This window comes from Peromyscus eremicus, chromosome 7 (genome assembly GCF_949786415.1).
Source record: "Peromyscus eremicus chromosome 7, PerEre_H2_v1, whole genome shotgun sequence".
NCBI lineage: Eukaryota > Metazoa > Chordata > Mammalia > Rodentia > Cricetidae > Peromyscus > Peromyscus eremicus.
This window is the reverse complement of record NC_081422.1, coordinates 51,496,010-51,523,525: the sequence shown is the minus strand read 5'-3', so window position 1 is coordinate 51,523,525 and position 27,516 is coordinate 51,496,010. Positions and strand designations below refer to the sequence as shown.

Sequence of the window (27,516 nt, the reverse complement as noted above, 5' to 3'; positions counted from 1 at the left end):
AGCCAATTCATCCACCTTAGTCTCATAGCTCACCTCCCTCAGGTCCTATTAATTTGCAAGTTCCTGCACTTGGGACTGCCCCAGAGATTGAATGCATCCTTTTATGAACAAGAGCCAATTCTCCCTGGGGTCGTGAGACTACATAGTCCACCAGCCACACACACCCCGGCCTCTTCCACTCCACACTCATACTCTTGCCATTGACCAGTACGTTGTAACAGACACTAGCAATGGCAGGTCTCCTAGGCTGAAGATGTAGGGGATCACTTCACACGTCGTTCTAGTTGCATGAAGGAAGCAATACAGAGCACAGAGAGATGATCCTTTGTGCCTGAGCAATTAGAAACCATAGGAATGTTAGGAGGGGGAGAGAATCCAATCAGAAGCAGAAGTCTGCATAGGCCCACTGCGCTCCTCATTCCATGAACACACTTACCGAACTTTATTGACTGTGTGATGCCCCTCCCGTCCTGAGCGTTCTGAGCGTCTCTTCCTTAGGCTCACTGAGGTCTACTACCAAGCCAGGTGGGTTGCATACTCCTTTAATCCCAGCATTTGGGAGGCAGGCAGATGGATCTGAGTTCCAGGCCAGCATGGTCTATATAGAGAAACCCTGTCTCACACAAACAAAATCCCCAAAACAAAAACCCTACCATAGGTAGGCTCACACTGGCAAAAGCTACAAACAGCTGGGTGTGGGGACAAATCTGCTGTAATCCCAGCTGCACAGGAAATTCAGGCAATAGGAGCACTTAAGCCCGGAAATCTGAGACCAATGTAGGCAACGCAGTGAGACCCAGTCTAAAAAAAATAGGCATACTGGCATATCTGTGATCTCAGCACACAGAAGGCTGAGTCAGGATTTTCATGATTTCTCAGAAAGTAAAAATTTAAAAAATTTTAAAGTTCAAACAATTAGAGCAGGGGAGATGCCTCCATGGATGAAGATACTAGCTAGCCTAGAAAATCTGACCACCTCCATTTGATCCCTGGAACCTAGATAAAATGCTGGCGTGCATCTGTAATCCCAACACTCATGGGAGAGATGAGTGGAAGAGAAAGGATAACAGTCTGGAAGCCACACAGTCATCTCGCCTGGAATATACAGCATGGCAGACAAAGAGAAACAACCTACCTCATCACGGTGCAAGGTGAGAATTATCCTCTTGACTTCTATCTGTGCACCATGGCAAGCAAGTACCCATGTACATACATGTACTAAATTATTTTCTAAAAAAATTTTAAAAGCCACCAAATTTTTTTTTAATTTCAATACTAATAAAGATAACACTATTCATAATAGCAGTCTGGTGAAAACTACTGAATCCTCTTCTCTCAGGGGTTTTACTGAATATTCAGGAGACGACATTGGTTGTGACCAGAATCTGAGACATGAGCAAACTAAGACTCCAAAAGCCTAGGGCACCTCTAGTCACTCAACTACCAACTGGTGGGCCCAGGAACTTGCATCCAGGAACTAGTGCACAACTTTGAATTGAGCAATTTACAGGGCAAAGTTACAGCATGTTTGAACAAATAACAGTTTTGAATTACCTCTTCAAGGCTTTTTATTGTTAATGCTTGTTTCCTGTATATTTTGCAAACCCTAAGTATTTCTGTAATCTAATTCAGCATATCTTTGATTTCAAATTTTACAGATTCTATCTTAATCTGCTACCACTTTTTCTTCTTCTTCTTCAGACAAATGTCTCACGTAGCCCGGGCTGGGCTCCTACTACCAGTATAGCCAACATTGGCCTTGAACTCCTAATCAACTTGCCTCTACCTCTCCAATACTGAGATCACAGTCGAGTTCCACAACATCCAACAGTTGAGGTTTGGTTAAAGTAAAAACATCAAGAAAAATGTGCTGGCATATCAAGAAACAGATCCCTAGAAACTTCTAATGGGGTCTTTGATATACAGCATAGCAAATTAACATTATGGTATTTTAATTCTTTTCTTCTTTTTTTTTTTTTTTTTTTTGAGACAGGGTTTCTCTGTGTAGCTTTGCGCCTTTCCTGGAACTCACTTTGTAGCCCAGGCTGGCCTCGAACTCACAGAGATCCGCCTGACTCTGCCTCCTGAGTGCTGGGATTAAAGGCATGTGCCACCACCGCCTGGCAATTCTTTTCTTCTGTCAGTACCTATTTTCAAGTAGTTGTTGAGAGTGAATGTGTTAAAATCTATAGAGTACTCTGAACAGGACCTAGAATATGGTGGGTTTCCACTGAATGTTGTTTGTTATTATTGTTATTTACAACACCCTAATATTTGCATGTTGCAGGCCATAGCTGCTCCAATGGGGCAGCGTGTCACTGGCTAATGGGTACAAAACACGTGATATGAAGAGTGTCCCTATAAGGCCAATGCTTCTTATTCTACTCCAAGAGAAAGACTAGCAGGACAGGGTTGGTGGGGTTTCTCTGGAAGCATGGCCCCTTTGGTACTGTGCAGATCTGAGGATAGACAAGAGATCCCCATCTGGGAGAATGTCACCAATTCTGTGATCTTTCAAGTCCACTACAAGGCAATGAGCTCAAGGTCAATTTACCTAAGCTGGGTGAGGCAGTATATGCCTTATAATCCCAGCCCTTGGGTGACTGAGGTAGGAGAATTGGCCTGAGTTCAAAAACTGCCTATGTGGTAAGATCCTGTCTCAAACAAACAAACAAAACACACAAACGAAACAAAACCATGAACTGTCCTAGAGTTTTCAAACCAATTATACTCTAAGAGGAACAGAACAACAACAAAAAATCCTAACAGTCTCTAAAGACAAGCACCACTCCAGATCTGATGTCAAGAGACAGTTTGGGTTACAGTTTTAGACCAAATCATTGTATTCCTCTGGACCTCACCTTTCTCATTTATACATTACATTATTATATCATTTACATGTTTCTCCTTTATAATTAGGTGAAAGATACCTGATGAGGTAGCACATGTCTGTAATCCCAACACTGGAGAAATGGAAGAAGGATGTGTAGGAAGGACAGAGGATACTCACTAGAATTGTGACGTTTCAGTGAAGTGACATAAGGGACAAAACAGTTAGCACTAAGATGACCATACAACAAGGATTCAGTTTGTCCAAAGCTAAGACCCTAGCCACAGACATGGCAGGTGCCTCTCAGAACTGAGTCTCATTGGAAGCTTTGGATCCCTCCTTGCCACCCCATCTGTCCAGAACCAGCTCCTGGACTCCCTCCTCACCTTCCCAACCACAGACTGCTAAATTGATGAAGCTAAAAGGGTTTAATCATGTTGATATATTTATATGTAAATACAAAACTGTACCACTATAAGATATTGAATATGAACATTACAATTATTTACTGAATCTGATTCAGTCCATTGATGTTAAATACAAAATGAAATGATTGTAAAAAATAAGAATATACACATTCAAAGATCTTATTACAGTATAAAATTATTGGGTCTGACCAGCTGCCAACCTCATCATCTGGAGTAGGGAAAGGCTTAGGGGTTCAGTGGGGTTTTGTAGGAACACTGAGTGTTGAGAACGCTTGATTCCATTCCTGGTGAATCAGACTGGAAAAAGACAGGAACAAGTTGGATGGGCAGGGAACCAGTGATTACAGGAACTACCTCATCCAGCCAAGGGGAGTATACTTTATAAGGACAGAGAACCCTTCCAGTTTGAGGTCTAGGATCTGGCAGGCTAGTAGGCAGGGAGAGCTGGGCATCTCAGTAGACAAGGAAGAGTTGCATAAAGAAAGGGGTCACCAACAAAAAAAAAAGGGCCCCAGTTTGTCTTCCCAGGAAGGGAATTTCATAGTAGGTTCCTCTCATTCACTCCAGGATTCTCCTTCTTTCTTCTAAGACTTCGTACCGATTAGTTTTGGCTCTGGCAGCTCTGTAAATTCATCTCTAGCCTTGGACCCCCCAATGCTGGGGTAATAAGACAGAGTCTGGAATCACAGTGGAGGTCTGTTCCCCAAATCAGCAAAGTAAACAGAATTTGTTAGATGAAGGACAACCCATGCGAAACTGAACCAGTGTTACCATAAGTCAGTATTTTTGACTCCCACAAGCATAGAGTCCAGAGGGAAAGGTACCAGTAAGGAAGAGGGCCTGTGGCCTGGGAAAAGTGTGTGGTGTCTTCTCTCACTGCTGTCTGACGACATGAGCATGATCCCCAACCCCAGCTAGTCCAGACTGATCAGCAGGGTCCAAGAAGCAAGGAATGCTCAACTGCAACATGAAGCCCCAGGAACTTCTACAAAGAGTATCTGTGTGTATATGTATTTATAGAATACAACCATATTATCACATACAGTATATATTATATACACACATACATATGGATCCATACACGTAAGTACACGCGCACACACACAGAATGACAGAAAAGACTGGAATACACGCCCTATGTATAAACGTGCTTGGCACTCGGGACATTCTCTAGAATATGTAACTTGGTCAAGCTCTCTGGGCAGGAAGGTGAATGCTCACCAAACCTCCCTGTCAAATCCTAGCAGAGGGAAGGAGGAGACTTCTAGAAGAAGAATGGCATTGGGAGATAGGGGTTCCTTCCCCACTTACCTCAGGGACCCTGGCAAAAATCAACAGCCACAATTTGGTTTTAATAAGGCACAGTTCAATAGCAGGTGAATTAAGAACACATTGCTGCTGGCCCTTTCTAGTGGCAATTGCACCACATGATCTAGCCAAAGGGAAAGGCTGCCTTGCGTGCACATGTGCGCTGGGAGACACGAGAAAGAGGTTGATCCATGGCTTCAGCATAACTGATGGCAACCTAGAGGCTCAGCGGTGTCCAGGGTAGTTTAAGGAAGGCTGGCCAGCAGGTGGAAACTCGTGGAACAGTTATTGACCCTCCATGGCCAACAGGCTGTGACCCGAGGGAACCATGCCTTCCTTCTCTGCAAACTCCAGAATGGCCTTGTAGCAAAAGTAGTACTGCTCAGGGGTCTGGATACTGAAGGCCCTCTGGGTCCTCATGCGTGACACTGTCTGGAACACATTAAGGGTGCCAAGCTCCTCCAGCTGTGCCAGGCAGATGTCCAGTGAGCAGAAGGTACCTGAAGAAGAAAGGAAATAGTCACATGACTGTTCCTCCTTCATATTCTTCCTTTTACCAAATCACCTTGCAAGACTGAATGGATGAATTCAAAGGCAAAGAAAGGGTCTGACAGCAAGAGGACTTAGGCCTTAAAGTATCGCAGGCTGTGCTAAAGGCCAGAGAAATGACAGAGTCTCCTGTTTCTCAGAACATACATGGGGTAACAAGATGAGGAAGTAGGTAAGTAATGCAGAGGAACTTCCGGCTTCCATACCATCAGAGCAACAGTGCTTCCACAGCCAGTTTCCAGAGCTTGTACTCTCCACAGGTCTACCACACAGCTGTCCTGATTTTTCTCCCAAAGGGGACCTCTGAACTCATAGAGCCAGCAGCTCATACAGCACACACCCCATCAAGCCAAAGCTATTAATCAGCTCCATAATGAAGAACATAGAAGCCACGTAAGACGGTACAAGCTTATAATCCCATGATTTGGGAGGTTAAGGCAAAAGGATTGCTGTGGATTCCAGGTCAGATCAGACTTCATAGTAAGACTGGCCTCAAAAACAAAAACAAAAACAAAAACAAAAAAACAAAAAAACAAAACAAAAAAAAAAAAAACCACAAGAAAGGGGAGGGAAAGACAAGACCAGCACAGGGAGAAGAGGCTCCCAGGGGAGGGCCAGCTAATCTCTCTGGGGATCACAATCATGGTGCTAACAGAGTTGACAAGGTCAGAAAGAAGACCATGATGATGGAAAGTATAAAACAATTCCAAGAACTTGCTTTGTTAATTATATATTTTGACAAGTAGTATCCCCAGCACAAAGAATACAAAAGGACATTAAAGAGTGATTATCACAGCAGTTTGCCACCAAGGGACTGAATGAGTTCCCCCTCCTCTCCCCCCACCGGCACCAGTGTAGGAGGTACAGTACCTGTCCTGCCGATGCCTGCACTGCAGTGTACCACGATGGGTGGCTCAGGGCACTGCCCTTTGGACCGTGCCCCCAGGCTGCCGACAGCCAGGCTCTGCTGCTTTCTGACCACTCTCAGAAAGTCAATGAGAGAAGCTGCGGAGGAAGGGACACCATAATCTGGCCAGCTCAGGAACTGGAAGTGGGTCACCTGGCGTTTCTGCCGCTCCTTACATTAAAAAAAAAAAAAAAAGAAAAGAAAGAAAGAAAAAGAAAGAAAGAAAGAAAGAAAGAAAGAAAGAAAGAAAGAAAGAAAGAAAGAAGCAAAAGTTAATGCCGTCATTCCCATCTACTCTGACTACCCTAGGTTTTTGCAGGTTCTTAACACCTTAGCATTTGGATCACAAAGTCCTGTCTTCTGCTCTCATCACAATTGCTTCTCTACCTCAAACCTGCAGGAAGGGCTTTTGGGAAGACAGATCACTATATTGTAGGACCCATATTTCTTGTTTATTTTTGTAGCTAAAAGAAAAACGTTTTGTTTTGTTTTGTTTTAGCCAAAGAAGTGGTCTTCCCCAGGATAGTGCATACCAACTAGTTGTCCATTGCCCAACAGTCAGTTCTGCAAACATAATACAAGTAGTTATATGGACTCAACAGGTTATATTTAGGAATATAATATGTATACAAATATATATATGCATGCAATAACACATACACGAATATGTATATGCATGCAATAACAATTAGTGGAAAAAGCTATGCATTTGAAGAACAAGGAAGGTTTATAGAGGGAAGAAAGGAAAGGGAGAAATGTTGTAATTAAATTGTAATATCAAAAAAAAAAAATTTGCTAGGCATGGTGGAACACACCTCTAAATCCCAGAATGCAGTAGGCAGAGGCAGGCAGACAGATTTCTATGACTTTGAGCCCAGCCTGGTCTATCTATATAGTGAGCTCCAGGCCAGCCAAGGCTACAGTGAGAGACACTGTCTCAAAATAGAACAATAACATATTTATCTACTTACTGACTTACTCCATTTGTGTGTGCATTTACATCTATGTGTATGGGTGTATGTACATGTGTGCATATGTACACATGCAAGCGGGAGGAAGACATCAGGTGTCCTCCTCTAACACATTCTGTCTGTTCCTTTGAGTCTCTCTCTAAACCTGGAGTTCATGTAGCCAAAGCTAGCCTATAAGCCAGAAAGCCCAGGAATCCTCTTGCCTCTACCTCCATCAGAGTTGTTGATAAGCATGCATGGGACTCCCAGCTGGTGCACAGGTGCCATGATCTGACTCTCCATCTCATGATAGAGTAGCAAGGACTCTAACAGCTCAGCCATCATCTCTCTAGCCCCTTATTGTAGTACTCTGAGACAAGATCCATATTATGTAGTCCAGGCTGTTTTCAAACTTGTAATCTTGGCTCAGCCTCCTGCATGATAGGATAATAAGCATGGCTTAAGACCCAGATTCCCAATGTTGAAAGTTTTATTTCTCTTTAATGCCACTCTTGTATTGAGACAATGACTATATAAGTTCTGAGTTGAATATCTATTTTTGGAAGGGATATGTGTATGTGTGTGTCTATGTAGCATTGGCTTGGAACTTACTATGTAGATCAGGCTGGCCTTGAACTCATAGAGATACACCTGCCTCTGTCTCTGGAGTGCTGGGATTAAAGGCATGCTCCACATAACTGGCTTTTTTAAATTGAGTATCTTTAATTTGTTTACAGAAAAAGCAAAAAGCAGTTTATAACCTCCATAAAATCCTGCCTATTCTCTCTAGAAATTTTCTTTTTCTGTTTTTGTTTTGTTGAGACAGGAACTCAATATGTAGTCCTGGATGGCCTGGAACTCCTACTTAGGCCAGGCTGACATTGAACTCACAGATATCCACCTGCCTTTTCTTGCTGAGTGCTAAGATTAAAAGTATGCATCACCACGCTCAATGAGAATCTCTTTAAAGGAGCTTCCCTAGTTTAAAAACACTGAGAAAATTGAAAGCTACATTTACCTCTGTGTTGTGAATTTCTAGAGTCGTTTTCTTATAATGGTTCATGTTCTCCACTCCTAGATTAGTCACCGTGAGGAAGCCAAATCGGATCCGAGAGTCTTTCTCTAAAGGCCAATATTGGCCACATTTTCTCCTGCCGCCTTCCTCAAAGCTGAAGACAAACAGAGCAAATTAAGCCTTCACTCTTCACCAGCAATGAGCTTCTTCCCACCACAAACTGCTGAGCTCCTGGGCGGCAATGTCACCCGCACTACTCCCGAAGTCTACTACTGATACTCAGCAAAAACAGAAGGGAAACTCCCCATTCTAAGCAGATGTTAAAACAGCTAAAGTTCCTACACATGTCCAATTGGCAGACATGCATGGTGCATTGACTGTCTTCTCACTAAACTGAGATGAATACAGCAGCAGAAACATAGTAAGGACCAGACCTAAGCCACTGCTCAGTTTCTTCTCCACTGAGGGTGCTTGGCTGAGACAGGACAGGGAAAAACAACTCATGGGCATGACTAAGAGGTCCATAGACTTCATCTCACCATTTCTCCATGGCCGCAGAATACTTTGAAGTGGTACTTCTCTTGACTACAGATGGCAGTTAACAGTGCCCTGAGGAAGGAAACTGAGCAAACATTTTGTCTTCCTTCCTTCCTACCTTCCTTTCGATATTTGAGACAGGGTTTCTCTGTGTAGCCCTGGCCATCCTGGAACTCACTCTATAGACCAGGCTGGCCTTAAATGCAGAGATTCGCCTGCCTAGGCCTCCCAAGTGCTGGGATTAAAGGCATGCACCACCACTGCCCAGCCATCATCTTTTCATTCTTCCTCATCTGAAATAGGTTATAATTAATGATGAAACTAATAAAAACTGAAATTCCTTAAATTTGGCAGAATTGCCAAATTTCAAAAACAACCCTTCATTCAGAACTTCCTGCCTCATGTTTCAACTCTTTTCTCTGTTCCCTTACAGGTAGCTATGAAGAGGAAAGCAGTCAAAGAAAGCAGGATATGAAAAGCAAAGCGACCTGTTAATTCAGCAGCCAGGAAGACATCTTTCCTCTTGAGACAAGAGCCAGCTTAAAGGTGAGCTGCTTCTGCTTCACAGCACTTCCATTAGGGAAGTCGGCCAGGAGCCAGGCTTTAATTAGCACTGGGTCCCTAGAACTAGGATTAAGTATCTAAAGGCTAGCCCTTTCTCCACCGTGCCCTAGCATGTTAACTAGAGATGCCATGGCTTTCCTAGTCACTCAAGCATACGGTCAGGGTAGAGGCAGGGAGTCTATGGAAAAAAGAAGACTAACTCACCGGGTAGTCATTACAATCACCAAAACTTTTTGCTCCCAAACCATGAGCCAGAAGTCACGATAGGTATTCTCCAAAGGGCCTGGAATGAAAGAAGACAAAGAACAGGCGCTTCAGAAACACTCCTGTCTTTCTTCCAAATAGGAACTCCAAAGCACAGATGTGAGCTCCCTGCTTTTCTTTCTTCTGTTGTTACTGTTTTTCTGATAGGGTCTCTCATAGACTCAGACTCACTATGTACTCCAGCATGACCCTGAACGCCTGTTCCTCAGGTCTCTACCTCCCAAGTGCTGCAGTTACAAGTATTCATATGAGCCACAACAAATTCCCTGTTCTTGTTTCTGCTTAATCAGAGGTCCTCAAACCAACCATAACATGTCTATATGAGTGAGTATTAGAAACACAGAATGATAGGGCTGGAGAGGTGGCTCAGCAGTTGAAAACTCATACTGCTTTTGCAGAGGACCGAAATTCAACTCCCAGCACCTATATGAGGTGTCTCACAGTCTGCAACTCCATCTCCAAGGGATCCAACACCCTCTTCTGACATCCACAGGAACTTGGCACTCACATGCACATACCCACATACAAACATGCATATACATGATTAAAAATAAAACAAATCAGGGCTAGAGAAACCAGTGGTTAAGACCACTTTTGGGGGACTGGAGAGATGGTACAGTGGTTAAGAGCACATGTTGTTCTTCCAGAGGACCTGGGTTCAATTCCCAGCACCCACACGGCAGTTTACAACTGTCTATAACTCCAAGATCTGACACCCTCACACAAACATACATGCAGGCAAAACACCAATGCACATAAAATAAAAATAAATAAATTTAAAAATAAATAAATGTAATTAAAAAAAAAAAGACCAGTTTTTGATCTTGCAAAGGAACTGGGTTGAATTCCAAGCAACCATGGGGCAGCTAAAAGCATTCCTAACATTAGTTCAGGAGGATATGATGCCCTCTTCTGGTCTCGGTGGGCACTGCATGCATGTGGTGCTAGACATACAAGCAGGCAAAATACGTATACACATAAAATTTATTTATTGATTGATTGATTGATTTTGGTTTTTCGAGACAGGGTTTCTCTGTGTAGCTTTGCGCCTTTCCTGGAACTCGCTTCGTAGCCCAGGCTGGCCTCGAACTCACAGAGATCCGCCTGCCTCTGCCTCCCGAGTGCTGGGATTAAAGGCGTGTGCCACCACCTCCCGGCTAAAATTTTATTTTTATGCCGGGTGGTGGTGGCACACGCCTTTAATCCCAGCACTCGGGAGGCAGAAGCAGGTGGATCTCTGAGTTCGAGGCCAGCCTGGTCTACGAAGCGAGTTCCAGGAAAGGCGCAAAGCTACACAGAGAAACCCTGTCTCGAAAAACCAAAAAAAAAAAAAATAAATAAAATAAAATAAAATAAAATAAAATAAAATAAAATAAAATAAAATAAAATTTTAAAGATAAATAAAATGAAAATTCACGAAAAATAAAAGGAAACGGAATGTTCATGTTATAAAGATGTCTAAGTGAGCTCCATGCAGGAAGCATTGTTAGCGACCCCCAGAGCCTCAGCAAGCACATCTATAGTGAGAGTGTCACTGAGCCATCTGTTTCTCATAACACATGAACTACTAAAGCACTGTCTCAAATCCTTTCTGACTGGGACCTAGTCTTCAAAACTCATGTGATCCTTCAACTTGCTTATGTACTTACCCTCCCTCCTTCCCTTTTCCTTTTTTGAGACAAGGTCTTACTGTATAGCTCAGACAGGCCTCAAACTTGGGATCCTTCTGCCTCAGCTGCCAGTGTGCAGACATTAGGCACATGCCACCATGCCCAGCGTTCTTTCTCAATTTTCTTATCTCTAATAAGACTTCTAGTATGCTTTGTTAAAACTATTATCACCCCTATTGTTTCTGTTAGTAAGTGGGGGAGGGGAAGCGGGTGTGCCACGGTGCACATGTGGATGGATGTCAGAGGACCCTAATGCAGAGAACTTGTATTTGAAGTCTGTTTTCTCCTCCCACCTTATAGGGGTCCATGAGATTCGATTCAGGTCACCAGTCCTGTACCACAAGCACCTTTACGGTCTGAGCCATTTCACTCACCCCAATACTGGTACTTATCTATTCTTCTCAACAGTTGAAGTCAACTTTAACACACCCATTCCCATCATTTACAGAAGGTGTCAAGTGAATTCTGGTAATTTTTTTGCTTTTATCTTTTAATGCCTGCCGTCTCCCCTGCTCCTTATACTAAGTTTCACTGCCATGAGGACTTTATCATTTTTTTTCTAAGTTACTAATACCATTCTAACGTATTTTTTCAGAATATCTCTTTCCCCTTACAGTTTAATACTAAAAAATAGCTTCATCGTAATACAGCACTGTATCTCTCTGAGTCTATTCCTTTGTATTGTCTCCCTCACCTATAATACCATTCCATTTTTATACATTTGTTCAGATTTATTACATTTTTATGTATGTGTATGTGTGTGCTTCTCTGTAGGAGTTCATTCCAAATGTGTGTGGGTACCTGCAGAGGTCAGAAGAGGGTGTCAGAGTCCCTAGACCTAGAGTTACAGGCAGTTATGAGCCTCCCCATATAGTTACTGGGAACTGAACTCTGCTCCTCTGGGAGAGCAGCAAATGCTGAACCATCTCTCCAGCCCCTCTATCTATTTTTAAGTGCTGAATCTTCCTCCGGGCTCTTTTTGATCAGGACACTCAAGGGACTTCCTCTCCCCTAAACTCTGGATGACATGGCTGGTCCTAAATACTTTAACCATTTAAATTATAGCATCTTACATCAGACATTTAAGAAAATCCCCATTTCAGTAAATAGGGTATGAAGGGCAAATGCCATTTGTGAAATTGTCCTTTTCTAATTAGAACCTGCACAATGATAAGTACTCTTTAACAACTTCTCAAGATGATTCTTTAGGACTTCCCAGTGTTTTCCCTCTCCATTTTCAGAGAAGCAGGGTAATATCAAGGATAATCTGGAATGGAAAGACCACTGGTTCCACTATTTCTGTGAAAGTCTTTTTGTAAGCAGTAACATTTTATGTGTGAAAGATTGAAAGAGTGTACATGTGTTCAAATAGCCACTCATGTATGCTCACTGAATCCACTGCTGTCCACACTGGTTTGGGTTTAGTGATATTGTTGTTTTGAGACAGGTTCTCTCATTGGGACCTGCCGATTAGGTTAGGGTGGATAGCCCAAGCCCCAGAGATCCTCCTATCTCTGCCTCCCTAGTGCTGGGGTAACAAATGCCTGACAATAGCACCCACATGGTGGCTCACCACCATCTGTCCCTCCAGTTCCAGGGGACCTGATGCTGTCTTCTGGAAGCCATGGTCACAGCATGCATGCATTTACATGCATGCAAGCAAAACACTCATACATAGCAGGGCAGTGGTGGCACATGACTTTAACCTCAGCACTCCTGAGGCAGAGCCAGGCAGGTCTCTGTGAGTTTGAGGCCAGCCTGGTCTACAGAGCAAGATCCAGCACAGGCACCAAAAGTACACAGAAAAACCCTGTCTCAATAATCAAAAAAACAAAACTAAACAAAACTAAACTAAACTCATACATGTACAACAAGAATAAAATAAATCTTTAAAAACAAAAACAGAGAAAAGAGGTGAGAGGAGTGCCAGCCTATTCTACAAAGGCAGACTGTATCTCAACAAAGGCAGACAGACAGACAGACAGACAGACAGACAGAGATGGATAAAAGGGTATTATTTCAGAGCTGGAGAGATAGCTCAGTGTATATGTTCCTTCAGAGGATCCAGCTTCGGTTCCTGGCACCCACATAGTAAGTAGCTCCCAACCGCTCCAATTCCAGAGGATCTGATGCCCTTTTCTGACTTCTGTAGACAATGCACGTATGTGGTACACAGACATAAATTCAGGCAAAATACATTTATATAATAAAAATAAGGAAAAGAATTTTGAATGATCAGGACAGAGAGAAGGCAGTATAGCTTAGTGATAGAGCTTATGCTTAGCATGCCCAGAGCTCTGGGTTCAATCACCAGCTGCAAAAGTAAGAAGAGAGATCCTAATATGGGGAACTTACCTTTTTCTTCTAAATCTTTCTCTTGTGCCTTTAAGGAAGTTAAGTCTCTCTACCTACCTACTTTGGATTTTTTATCTGGTTTATCAGATATTCTGACTGCTAAGCTGTCCCATTTCTAACAATAGTTTTGGGTTTAGGGGGTCTTTTGTGACAAAGTCTCACTATGTGGCACATGTCAGTCATAAACTTATGATTCTACTGCCTCTATCTCCAGCTAGTATCATCCTTACTTAGCCATTGCTAATGGTCTGAATATAAAAAATAAAGTATATGAGAGTGCATGTGGGTCAGTGGTAGAACACTTGCTTGTCCTATGTAAGGCCCGGGGTTTGATCACCAGAACTGGGGGTGGGGTGGGGTGGGGTTCTAATATGTGTGAGAGGTACTAGTAGCATTTGGGTAAGACTGGAGTTTAGAGCTACAGAAAAGTGTTTTTATTGCCTTCTTCATGTTCATATTATAGTAATGCATATCTGTTGTGATATATTTAGAAAATGAAGATAAAACTCATTAATTAACTCCTAGATAATGTTAACATTTTGCAGCATCTCCAAGACTCTATGAAAACTTATAGATACAGGCAAATAAAACAGTTAACAAATAAGCCTTCCTCACCCCACCGCACCCCTGCCCCCCCCCCCCCCGCAATAGTAAATCTTATTTTATGTACCTTTCCATGACAAAACCTACAACTCTGGAGAGTGGAGAGAGAGCTCAGTAGTTAGGAGTGCTAGCTGATCTCCCATAGGACCTGAGTTTCAGTCCCAGCATGACCATGGCGGTTCACAACCATCTGTAACTGTCATTTCAGGGGTCCAATACCTCATCTGGCTTTCACTGGCACCAGACATGCAAATGTCATACAGAAATACCTATTAAGCATACAACCATACACGTAAAATAAAATCTAAAATAAACTCCCTCCCCTGAGATAGGGTTTCTCTGTGTAAGAGCTCTGGCTATACTAAAACACTCTGCAGACCAGGCTGGCCTTAAACACAAAGATTCACCTGCCTCTGCCTCCTGAGTGCTAGGATTAAAGGTGTGTGCCACACCATACAGCATAAAATTATACAACTTTTATAATCGTACTTATTGGGTATGTTAATTTTGAGTATGCCGTAATTTAGTGCATATAGGTTTTTTTGTTTTGTCTTTTTTTTTAAATTAATTAATTTTTTTACGTATGAGGGCTCTGTCTGCATGTACACATGCATGCCAGAAGAGGGCACCAGATCCTATTTTAGATGGTAGTGAGCCACCATGTGGTTGCTGGGAATTGAACTTGGGACCTCTGGAAGAGCAGCCAGTGCTCTTAACTACTAAACCATCTCACCAGCCCTGCAAAGACAAAATTCTAATATTATAAAATGTTAGTCCAAGCTGGACCTGCTTGTAATCCCAGTACTTGGAAGGAGGAGGCAGCAACATTAGGAATTCAAAGTCATTCTCAACTATATAGGGAGTTCCAGGTCAGCCTAGGTTACGTAAGACCCCTTTTACAACCACAAAATTAAAATAAAAGATGTTAGTGAAGCTGGGTATGGTGGCTCATGCCTATAATTTCCAGGAGGAGATTGTAATTAGGACTTGGGAGACTGGGGCAGGAGGATCACTGTGAGTTATAGACCAGCCTGAACACTATCTCAAAACAAACAAACAACAACAAAATCGCCAAGGAGTTAGCAACTGCTTAGTTAGTAATGTGCTTACTGTGTGAGGGTCTGAGCTGATTCCTAGTACCCACCATCTCTGCAGCCCATGCCTCTGCTAGAGTCACAGATGAGGAACACCACATTCAGCAAGTTCCAAACCAACAAGGGCTTCACAGTAAACCCTGACTGCAAAAGACAAAGAAAGGGGCTGGGGAAATGGCTCATTGGGTAAAAGTTCTTGCCACACAAGCATGAAGACTTCAAATTGAATCCCAGGAACTCACATAAAAAAAGACAGGCATGGATGTACATGCTTGTAACTCCAGCACTTGGGAGGGAAAGGAAGGCTCTCTAGACCTTAAGGTCCACCAGCCTAGCTCCAAGTTCAGTAAGAGACCCCGTCTCAAAGGAACAAGGTGGAGGAAGACAGAGGTCACCTGACATCCTCCTCTAGATCTGCTCCCACACAAAAATAAACATACTCACAAGTGTCCATATACCACACATATACAAGTGGACGTCTGTAGATGCAAAGTTAGTGGTTTACTTTGACAGAGAAGAACCACTCCACTGAGATGGCTTGTAAGAACTACTGAGCTACACATTGATTCAAATTCTGGTTCTGCTACTACCTTTACTTTCAAGGTCAGCTAACCAATTTGACGGGAGCCATAAGCCTAAGCGACCCTTGACACACATGCTGCCATATTTGGGCTTCTCTCCTCTTTTCTTAGATCTAGGCCTTGCTTAAGTCTCCATTGCACCAGAACCTCTTCTCACAGATACCAGAACCTCTTCTCAGACATCAGGTGAACGAGCTGCAGTTAAGCAATTAGGCAGTTAGACAAGGGTAGATAGATAACCTTCAGAGCAACACTTCCTGCTAGCCGAACAGACCATAATTAAGTCCCTTCCTGCTTGCGACCCCCATTACTAAGTCCCTTCCTGCTCGCAACCCCCTTTGCCTACCTATATATGCCTTGAGAGTAAAATAAAATTTTGGAGCTTGATCAGACGTCCTGTTTTGCTCTCACTCTTTTTGTCTCTTCTCCCTCTCATTCGCCGGCCCTCCCCGTTGAATACCCCGCTGGCCGGGGCACCAATTGGGCCTCAGTTTGCTTAACTAAACTAAACACACACACACACACACACAAAAAAAAAATTAAAAAACAACAACAATAAAACTTCACACATTTACTTTAATAACCAGAGATTATATAACTAAGATATAATACATATTCTTAACAGATGACCTATTAGAACTATTACTAGTATGCATATATGTGTATATAAGAACCAGACCACTGGAGTCATGTATGGTAGTTCATGCATATTATCCCAGAAATTGGAAGGTAGAGGCAGAAGGATGAGGAGTTCAGTCATCCTTGGCTACACAGCAAGTATGAAAGAGCTTAAGGTAGATGAGACCTTGCTCCCACCACACATGCGCGCGCGCGTGTGCGCGTGTGTGTGTGTGTGTGTGTACCTATATATGCACATGCATATCTATTTATTTGTTCATTCCCTTTATATATCATTACAGTACCACCCAATAGAACACAGATATAACCTTAACTGATAGGAAGTCTACAATTGTCCCAGTAATTTGTCCTTAATGCCACTTTCTCCCTATAGAGGACACATCATAAGCCACACTTTCTTTCTTTCTTTCTTTCTTTCTTTGGCAATCTAGAACAGTTCTCTTCCTTTTTTCATTTTTCATGACATTAACTTTAAAGAATTGGAACAAATTACTTTTTTTTCTTTTCTTTTCTTTTTTTTTTTTTGGTTTTTCGAGACAGGGTTTCTCTGTGTAGCTTTGCGCCTTTCCTGGAACTCACTTGGTAGTCCAGGCTGGCCTCGAACTCACAGAGATCCGCCCGGCTCTGCCTCCCGAGTGCTGGGATTAAAGGCGTGCACCACCACTGCCCGGCTTTTTTTTTTTTTTTCTTTTTCTTTTCAACATAGGGTCTCTCTGTGTAACTCAGGCTTGCCTCCAATTAACTATAAAGAACAGGCAGACTTTGAACTTGGGATTCTCTGAGTCATGGTATTACAAGCATGTACATACCAACATACCTACCTACACTGAGCATGTTTTCTTGTACTGTGCTAAACAATCTGGATTTGACTGATTTGTTACTTATAATTAGATTCACATTTCTTTAGATTATTATTACTATTTTCTTGAAATGATAGAGATGAAATTCAAACCGTCTAGGCATGTGCTATATCACTAAATTACATCAACAGCCTGGATCAGATTTTTATTGTGTGCGCATGATGTGTGTATGTGAGTGCAAACTACTGAGTTCTGATGCCCTACACTCTTTGATGACTATACTAAAACACAATCCTAAAGCTTGCTGGCAAGCAATAACATTATAGACTTAAATCTCTAGTATTTCTCTTTGTTGTGAGTTTCCATGCATGTCTGGAACTGAAACTCCAAACTTATCTGTTCTCTTCAACTACCAAACTTTATGAACGACCTGTATATTCGTGGTCACAACACATTTCCTTTAAAAATGATGCCACCTGAGTTGGGTGTGGTAACACACACCTTTAATCCCAGCAGGTAGAAGCAGGTAGATCTCTGAGTTCAAGGCCAGCCTCATCTACAGAGCAAGTTCCAGCACAGCTAGGGATACACAGTGAAACACCAAAACAAAAAAAGAAAAAAAAGGAAAAAAAGAAAAAAAAAACACCCCAGAAAAAAAGAAAAAGAAAAGAAATCATCGGAGGCTGGAAGAATGGCTCAAGAGCTAGGAGTGTTTGCTGCTCAATCCTGAGGACTGGATTTTGGATTTAGTATCTTATATAAAAGCTGGACATGGGGGCTGGAAAGAGAGCTCAGAAGTGAAGAACACCTGCTGCCTTCCCCAAGGACCCAGGTTTGATTCCCAGCACCCATATGGCAGCTTACAACCATCTGTAATTCCAGATCCAGGTCTAGGAGATCTGACACCCTCTTCTGGTCTCTGCGTACACCAGGCATACACATGGTCCATAGACTTACATGTAGACCAAACACTCACACATATATAATTAAATAAAATTAAAAAAAAAAATCACCTGAAATGAGGAATCATATGCAGGAGGCACAAAATCAACATGTAATGTTAAAACAGCTTACCTTGTGTACCAATATAAGCATTCTTCTGCTTGTAGCCATCCATGAAACTGGCATTGATGTAATCTGTCTAATAATAAAAGGGAAACATTATTGCAAGTGCATGAACACACCATTTGGATCACAAAATAATGTAAGTGCTGGGTAAGTTCAATTCAAGATGTGGATAGTCTCTTCCTGTCAAGCAGTAAGTGAAAAGTAACAGGGCCAATTCAGCATTGGAGGGAAAAATCGTGAATTACCTTTATTGGTAATGAAATGGAGTAAAGAGAAGCCAGGGTATAGGTGAGTAGAAGAGTGCTTCTGTGGGCTACTGTTTCACTCCAGCAAATGCATTAGAACAACCAGATAGATAGATAGATAGATAGATAGATAGATAGATAGATAGATAGATAGCAGACACACAGATTATCATAGCAGCGCTTCCATCAAATCATAGACAAAAAGTAAGTCCTACATAGTGCCGTGCCTGTAATCCCAGCACTCAAGAGGCAGAGGCTGGAGCATCACTTCACGGTGAAAGGCTATCCCTTGTCTACAATGGTGAGTGCTATGGGATAATGGTTTTTTGTTTTTTGTTTTGTTTTTTTTTTGCTTTTTCGAGACAGTGTTTCTCTGTGTTGTTTTGGTGCCTTTCCTGGATCTTGCTCTGTAGAGCAGGCTAGCCTCGAACTCACAGAGATTCACCTGCTTCTGCCTCCAGAGTGCTAGGATTAAAGGTGTGCACCACTACTGCTGGCAGGATAATGCTTTTGTACACTGGTTTAATAAACTGCTGATTGGCCAGTAGCCAGGCAGGAAGTATAGGCGGGGCAAGCAGATGAGGAGAATTCTGGGAAGAGAAACGGTATAGTCAGGAATTGCCAGACAGACACATAGGAAACAAGATGACAAGGCAGAAATAAAAAAAGGTACCAACCCACGTGGCTAAACACAGATAAGAATTATGGATTAAATTAAATGTAAGAGCTAGTCAATAATAAGCCTGAGCTAATGGCCGAGCAGTTATAATTAACATAAGCCTCTGTGTGGTTACTTGGGTCTGAGCAGCTGTGGGACCAGGCAGGACACAGGAAAATCTTCTGACTACAGGTAAGTTCTAAGCCAACAGAGCTACACAGTGAGATCTTCTCTTTAAAATGAAAACTTGCCAGGCAGTGGTGGCACATGCCTTTAATCCCAGCACTCGGGAGGCAGAGGCAGGAGGATCTCTGTGAGTTCGAGGCCAGCCTGGTCTACAAAGTGAGTTCCAGGAAAGGCACAAAGCCATACAGAGAAACCTTGTCTCGAAAAACAATACATAAATAAATAAATAAATAAATAAATAAATAAAATGAAAACTTATAATAAAAACCAAAACACCTCAAAATAGAACAAAGACCCAAAGAAAGACGTTAAAATAACTCTCATAAGAAAGCAGGCTGAGCAAGCCATGAGGGGCAAGCCAGTAAGGCACACTCCTCCATGGTCTCTGCTTCAGGTCCTGCCTCCAGGTCCTTGCCTTGGCTTCCCCTGATGATGGATTGTAACATGGAAGCATACACCAAATAAGTTCTTTCCTCAAGTTCCTTTAAGTCAGTGTTTATCATAGCAATGGAAGAACAAACTAATATACTCCTAAAACTTAAAAAAAAAAAAAAAAAAAAAAAAAAAGACATAAGTCTAGGCTGCAGCTATGACTCGGGGTTAGAGTACTTCCTAGCAAGCACGAAGCAGTCCTCAGCATCATAAAACAAACAAACAAAAAACAGCATATGCTGGTGTACACATGTAATCCTAGCCCTTGGGAGCTAGAGGCAGGAAGATCAGATTTCAAGGTCATCTTGGACTACATCATAATTTTGAGGACAGTCTGGCCTACAAAAGCCCTGTCAATAAACAAGTAAATAATCAAAGCTAGTATTGTGGTAGATATCTCTGAACCAATATTCTAGAGATTAAGACAGGATGGGGGCTGGAGAGATGGCTCAGAGGTTGAGAGCACTGACTACTCTTCCAGAGGTCCTGGGTTCAATTCCCAGCAACCACATGGTGGCTCACAACCATCTGTAGTGAGATCTGGTGTCCTCTTCAGTCATATATGCTGTATACATAATAAATAAATAAATAAATCTTTAAAAAAAAAAAAATGACAGGAGGCCAGCCTGGCTATATAACAACATCTTACTTCAAAAAAGAAAACTCAAGGGCAGGGCCATAAGTTTCTATTTACTGTGAAAACAGCTGGTGGCATTGTTTGTAGCAAAGTCAAGTGGTGATGTCAGGTGATGATCTTCAGATTAACTACAGGATAATTAGAATCATCTCATGTTATACTGGGATTTACTCATATTTGTGAATATACCCACTCAAAAATATACTCCCAATACCTGCATGTGCATATGTATACACACACACACACACACACACACACACACACACACACACACACACATATATACATATACACTGGGCAGTGGTCCTCAGATTTATCATGACTAGAATAATCTCCTGGTACAATGGGATTCACTCACAAATATTTCTTAAAACCTGCGAGGTACTGTTCTATATACTGGTGATATATAGATATATAGATAATAGGTTAGCAAGATGGCTCAGTCAACCAACAGATAAAAACAAGTATTTTGGACTCAAGAGACTCAATCATTAAACTCCATTCCTGAAGACAATGTATGAGGACAATTTCAGCAGTACTATGATCAAGCAGCTTAGCTAAAATACCAAGCCTCTATAATGTGAGCCATGTTAAATAGATGTTCTTAAGTTCCATTACTTTGAAAGAGAAACTGTAATCATTGGTAATTTGTGAGGATAGGGGGAGATATTTGCTTAAGTTTCTTCCCTCACATTTATTTATTGTGTGTGCATGTGCACACACATGCACGAACTTGTGTGTCACAGCACATATATGAAGGTTAAACCACAAGCTGGAGAGAAGTCATTTTTCTCCTTCTACCATGTGGTTCTGGGCATTGAAGTGAGGTTTGGGAACAAATGCTTTGACCCGCTGAGCCATCTAACCAGCCCAGGGTTTGGTTGATTTCACTCTACACTTTATTTGAGAGGATCTTGCTATGTAGCCCAAGTTGGCTACAAACTCTTTCTTTAGTTCAAGCTAGAATAGAACTTGCCATTCTCCTGCCTCAACCTTCCAAGTATACCACCAATGTTATATATTTATAATTACAGAGGTTAATAGAAAAAAGATGATGATCAGATAGAAAAAAAATAGGTTAGCAAGATGGCTCAGCAGCTAAAGACCCTTGACATCAAATATGATCACCTGAGTTTGATCCCCAGAACCCACCTGGTGGGAGAGAAATAACCCCTGAAAGTTATCCCTTGACCTTCATGTGCATACACATACATAAATAAATAAGTATTTAAAAAAAAAAAGACTTTGCCACACATGGTGGCACATGCCTTTAATCCCAGCACTCTGAAGAGGCAAAGGCAGAGGCAGAGACAAACAGACAGACCTCTGCACATTCAAGACCAGCCTGGTCTACATAGCAGTTCCAGGCAGGGAAAGCTACATAGTAAGACCCTGACTCAAAGAAACAAAAACAAACAACTATACTTGGGCTGTCAAGATAGCACATCAGGTAACTACGCTTGTCACAAAGCCTGAGGAGGAATTCAACCCAGAGAACCCACTCCCAAAAGTTGTCCTCTGACCTCCTCATAGGCACTGTCACCCATGTACATGTGTACACATACACAAACTATAAATAACAGCATGGCATGAAGGCATAAACCTCCTTTTTTTTTTTTTCTTTTAAGACAGGATCTCTCTACTTAGCCTTGGCTGTTCTAGAACTCACAGATCTCTATCTGCCTGCCTCTGCCTCTGCCTCCCAACTGCTGCTATTAAAGGTATGTGCCACCACCCTCGGCTGATGGCATAAAACTTTAATGCCAGCACACAGGAGGCAGGGACAGGCCAATCTTTGTGAGTTAAAAGACAACGTGGTCTATATAATGAGTTCTAGGACAGGCAGGGCTATATAATAAGATCCTGCCTTAAAATAAAAAAAAAATAAAAATAAAAAAAAAAGAAAGAAAGGAATACCATACTATCAACATTCACAAAAAAAATTCATTTATTCTCTTCAATATGGTAATATGGACATTTAAGAACTATCTCTAGCCACAATTAATGCATAACAAAGTCAGAACCCAAACTCATCTCCATTTCAGCCACCTGCAGCCAGTAATAAGTTTCACCTTGGAAGAGCTGAATTTCCTGGGTGCTGAGAAGACACAGCATCTATCTCCCTACCTGAGTGTGGCCACTGCGCTTTGTCAGCTTCACTCGTGTTTGGTCCAGGCAGGGGACATCTCCATAGCGGTTCTTCTCTAGGTTTCCTGGAGACCTGAAGAACAAGAGCAAGTCAAAATAAGGAGAAGTGTGAGGATCAGGAGTTCCAGGTCATTCTTAGCTACATGGAGAACTTTAAGACAACCAAGATTACACAAGACTCCTTCTCTAAAAATAAAAGAAAAAGACAGGGCTGTATCGCTCAGTAAAGGAGTGCTTGCATATCATCCACCCTCACTGCCTTCTGCTTTGTACTATTTGGCTCTGAAAAATTATTTAGATATATTATTGATTAAAAACTTACCAAGACCATCCATATATAATAACATCCTATATTGTTGGAGGTCTGGGAATGTAGCTCAGTTGGAATAGCACTTGCTTACCAGGTACAAAACACTGGTGTGGATCCTCAGTCTCTAAGTAAGCTGGGTGTAGCCCAGCACTCAGGTGGTAGAGCCAGGAGGCTCAGAAGTTCAATGTCAAACTTACTACACACATAGTTTGAGACCAGCCAGAGTTACACAAGAGCCTGACTCAAAAGAGTATGTTTGATGCCCAGCAAGGACAGAAGAGAGCATTCAATCCCCTGGAACTAGAATTACACACAATTTGGAGCCACCATGTGGGTGCTGGATACTAAATTAGGGTCCTCTACAGGAGCAGAAAGTCTTTTTAACTGCTGAGGCATTCTCTATTGCCCCCAAAGATTTTATGTGTATATGTCTGTGTGATTATATGTCACGTGTATATGGGTACTTGCACATACCAGAAAGGAATACTAGATCCCCTGGAGCTAGAGTGATGAGTAGTTGTGTGTGAGCTGACCAGTGTGGGTTCTGTGAACTAAACTCTGATCCTCTGGAAGAGCAGCAAGTTCTTTTAATTGGCAATTCATTTTTCCAAACCTGGACTTTAATATTTATATATTATATTAAATATATTATAATATGTATATACACACAAAATATACATATATATAAATAAAACTAAACACATACATAAATATCTCAGGAGAATACATACATGTACACACACGAAAGCAGAGAATTGCCTCTTCTTAGTTCCTTCTTAGTTACTAACACATTATTTTTCCTCTTCCAAAATTCAATCAGAAGTTGGGCATGATGGTGCATACCTTTAATCCCACCACTCAGGAGGCAGAGGCAGGTAGATCTTTATAAATTCAAGGCCAGCCTGTTTTACATAGTGAATTCCAAGACAGCCAGGGCTATGTAAAGAGACCCCGTCTGTTTTAGTGTCCTATCTATTGCTGTGACAAAACACTATGACCAAGACAACTTACAAATTAAAGAGTTTAATTAATTGGGCTTATGTTTTTAGAGGGTTAGAGTTCACGATGGTGGAACAATGGTAGAAATGGTAAAAAGGGCTGAGGGCTCACATCTCAAATGGTAAGCAGGAGGCAAAGAGACACACTGGCAATGGCAGAAAGTCTTTTGAAACCTCAAAGCCCAGGTTGGAGAGATAGCTCAGAGGCTAAGAGCACTGGCTGTTCTTCCAGAGGTCCTAAGTTCAATTCCCAGCAACCACATGGTAGCTCACAACTGTCTATAATAAGATCTGGTGCCCTCTTCCGGTAGGCAGACATACATGCAGGCAGAATACTATATACATAATAAATCTTTAAAAAAAAAAAAAGAAACCTCAAAGCCCATCCCCAGTGATAAACCTCCACAAACAAGGCCACATCTCCTAATCCTTCCCAAATGGGTCCACAAACTGGGCACTAAGTCTTCAAACACAAGCCTATAGAGGATATTCTCAGTCAGACAACCATACACACTGTCTTAAAAAAAAATTAATTAAAAAAAAATTTTGCTTTTTGTTTTTTGTTTTTTCGAGACAGGGTTTCTCTGTGTAGTTTTGATGTCTGTCCCGGCTCTCTCTCTGTAGACCAGGCTGGCCTCGAACTCACAGAGATCCACCTGGCTCTGCCTCCCAAGTGCTGGGATTAAAGGCATGTGCCACCAACGCCCAGCAAATTGACTTTCCCACTTTTTTTATTTATTTATTTTTATTTTACATGCATTAGTGTTTTGCTTGCATGTATGTCTGTGTGAAGGTATCAGGTCCCCTAGAACTGAAGTTACAGACAGTTGTAAACTGCCATGTGGGTGCTGGGAATTGAACCCAGGTCCTCTGGAAGAGTAGTCAGTGCTCTTAACCACTGAGCCATCATCTCTCCAGCCCCAAATTAAATATTTTAATTAATTTTTTTTAAATTAAAAGTATTTTTAATTAAAAAATGCTATGGAAATTTTGAGTAGTTGTGAACATTCTGATATTTACTTCACACTCCAGAATTCCAAGAAAGATATGTTTGCTCTGTGTAGGTAGTTTTACTAGACCCTGGTTGAAGAAGGGAAGGTCAGGCGCTAATGAGGTTTATGAGTTCCAGATCATCAAACTGGGCTCCAAAGTTCAGTAAAAAGGCAAGCCTGTGAAGTTCTCTCATCAAACTCGATTCTAAAATAGCAGCTGGTTCGAATGGTACAAGTAGACAAAACCTACTCTTTGAAGGCAATTACTTAAGGCAGTAAATAACTGCAGTGGGGACCTACATAAAAATCTTAAATTCCTCAAAAAGGCTATCACTCTTCCCTGCTCCTAAGCTGTTTCCTTGATTCCTGCTGAGGAGACAGAAGACAGTGGTGCACACCTGTACCCCAGCATACAGGAAGTAGAGGCAGTAATATTAGAAGTTCAGGGCCATCTTCGGCTACAGAACAAGTCTTAGTGCAGCCTGGGCAGGATGAGACCCTATGGAGCAGGAAGATGTTGGGAGAATTCCTGCAGCTCCAGGAGTGTTAGCACATAGCTTTCATCTGCCTTTTGTGACTGCTACCTCCTGTCTCCGGTACCTCCTGTCTCCGGTACGGTACCTCCTGTCTCCGGTACGGTACCTCCTGTCTCCGGTACCTCCTGTCTCCAGTCTTATCTGAGCTCCCTAGGGGTTCAAAACCTATGCAAACTTGTGTTAGGAACGACCCAGAACATGGTGGTATTCCTTTACTGAGAATTTGCATTTGACATTATTCCTTTTGGGGGCTTAGATAAGAGGTTTTGGTATAGGAATGACTTGCTAAAGGTATGAATTGTGTAACAATAAAAGGGCCGTTTGCTAAGCTACAATGCGTCAACCCGCTAGAGATGGAATTCACCCTGCAGAGCTCACTAGTAGGAGGAAAGCAGCCAATTAAAACATTGTAAGAGGGCTGGAGAGATGGTTGAGCAGTCAGGAGTACTAGTTGCTTTTCCAGAGAACCCAGTTACAAACAGCACTTACATGGTGGCTCACATTCTTCTTTAACTCCAGTCCCAGGGGATCCCATGCCTTCTACTTGCCTCTGTGAGCACTTCATGCATGCGTGCACAGACACACGTGCAGGCAAAACACTCAGACACATAAAATACAATAATTAAAAAAAAATTAAAACATGCTAAACTATATAAGTGTGTTGGTGCACACCTTTAATCCCAGCACTAGAGGCAGAGGTTAAAAGGATCACTGGCCACCCTGTTTTGGTGAGTTTCAGGCCAGCCAAGGCTACATATTAGGATTTTGTCTCAAAATAAAGCAAAAAACCTGATTATTTAAAAAAATAATAATAATAATAAGGTAGAGAACAATTGAGGAGAACACCTCCACAGATATACAGATACAAGTATATACAGATACACATATACACAAACACACCCCAAAACAAAAGGGAGAGAAATGCCCTAGGCTGTAGCTGTAGTCATCAAAACATTATAAATCAGAGTGATAAACTAGCAAGATGATTTTATGGGAGAATTTGAGAAAAAGCAAAGCCCTAAGAGGTTAAATTCCTAAGAAGCAACTCTTCTCTCTTCCTGTCATAGAATTCTTTTGAATACACAGTACCCCTTCCTGACAAGATCTAGCATTTTATTACATTGTAGGTCTTTCTTAAACAGCATTTGCATTTCAAGAAAATATCCAAGCTTGCCACAGTGGTACATGCCCATAATAAGACCAGCACTCTGGAGGCAGAGACAGGAGGACCTCTGTAAGTTCAAGGCCAGTCTGGTCTATAAAGTGAGTTTCGGACCAGCCAGGGCCACACTGTTTCAAATAATAAGTAAGCAAACAAACAAACAAATAAATAGCAAATGAATGAATGAATGAATAAAAAGCAAATGAATGAATGAATAGAAAAAGGAAGAAGTATATAAAGATCATTACAAGGTTTCTCAAAGACCACCAGAAGTTTCAAGGCATAAGACATCAACAAGTCCAAAGCAGGAGAGAACAAGTCCAGACAAAACTATTAAGTGCCTGTGAAGCTTTCTGTGTATATTGGTATGTATGTATTGTGTGCCCTTGAGTGTAGAAGTGCACGTGCCTGTGTATGTGCATGCAAAGGACAAGGCAAGACATCAGCTGTCTTCATCTCTTGTTCTTAACCTATTGCCTGGATCAGTGAGCACTCAAGGACCCATTTGTGTCTGCCCCAACAATGGTGACATTATATGCAAGTGCAGCCATACCTACCTTTTTATATGGGGGCTGGAGGTTTGAACCAAAATCCTCATGTTGCAGAGTAAGTGCTCTTTCCCACTTAACCATCTCCCCATGAAACATTTTATTTATTTACTTACTATTCATTCATTCATTCATTCATTCATTCATTCATTCAAGTGCTGTCCTGGCTGGCTGCAGCTCACTATGTAGACCAGGCTGGCTTCCAACTCATAGATTCACTTTCATCTGTCTTCCAAACACTGGGATTAAAGGCATGCACTACCATGTTTCACCTTCACATGAAGCCTCTTGTAGCTGGAGAATTTTTCTCCAGCTCCCGCCACCAAGTCCCGCCAGTCCCAGAGCCCACTTATAAAATAAACACACAAACTCTTACATTATTTAAACTGCTTGCCCATTAGCGATATCCACAGCAGCCTCTTGACCCCAGGGAAACCCTCTATAAAGGAACTGAGGTATCGAAACAGCTGCAGTCATCACTTGCCAGAAGCACCTTGGGAAC

The 27,516-nt window shown here is 41.9% G+C and overlaps 1 protein-coding gene across 1 annotated transcript in view; it reads right to left on the bottom strand.

Annotated features, from left to right (window-relative positions):
• Positions 1 to 4,591: 4,591 nt before the first annotated feature.
• Positions 4,592 to 27,516, bottom strand: part of Ptpn9 (protein tyrosine phosphatase non-receptor type 9) — a 90,258-nt gene continuing 67,333 nt past the window's right edge. The window contains exons 8-13 of the mRNA XM_059267940.1: positions 22,448 to 22,541; positions 18,169 to 18,235; positions 9,293 to 9,371; positions 7,991 to 8,141; positions 5,986 to 6,193; positions 4,592 to 5,066 (exon numbers count right to left, since the gene is read on the bottom strand). Coding sequence (XP_059123923.1) covers positions 4,852 to 5,066; positions 5,986 to 6,193; positions 7,991 to 8,141; positions 9,293 to 9,371; positions 18,169 to 18,235; positions 22,448 to 22,541 — 814 coding nt within the window. The 3' untranslated portion in view covers positions 4,592 to 4,851. The remainder of the gene's footprint in view (positions 5,067 to 5,985; positions 6,194 to 7,990; positions 8,142 to 9,292; positions 9,372 to 18,168; positions 18,236 to 22,447; positions 22,542 to 27,516) is intronic.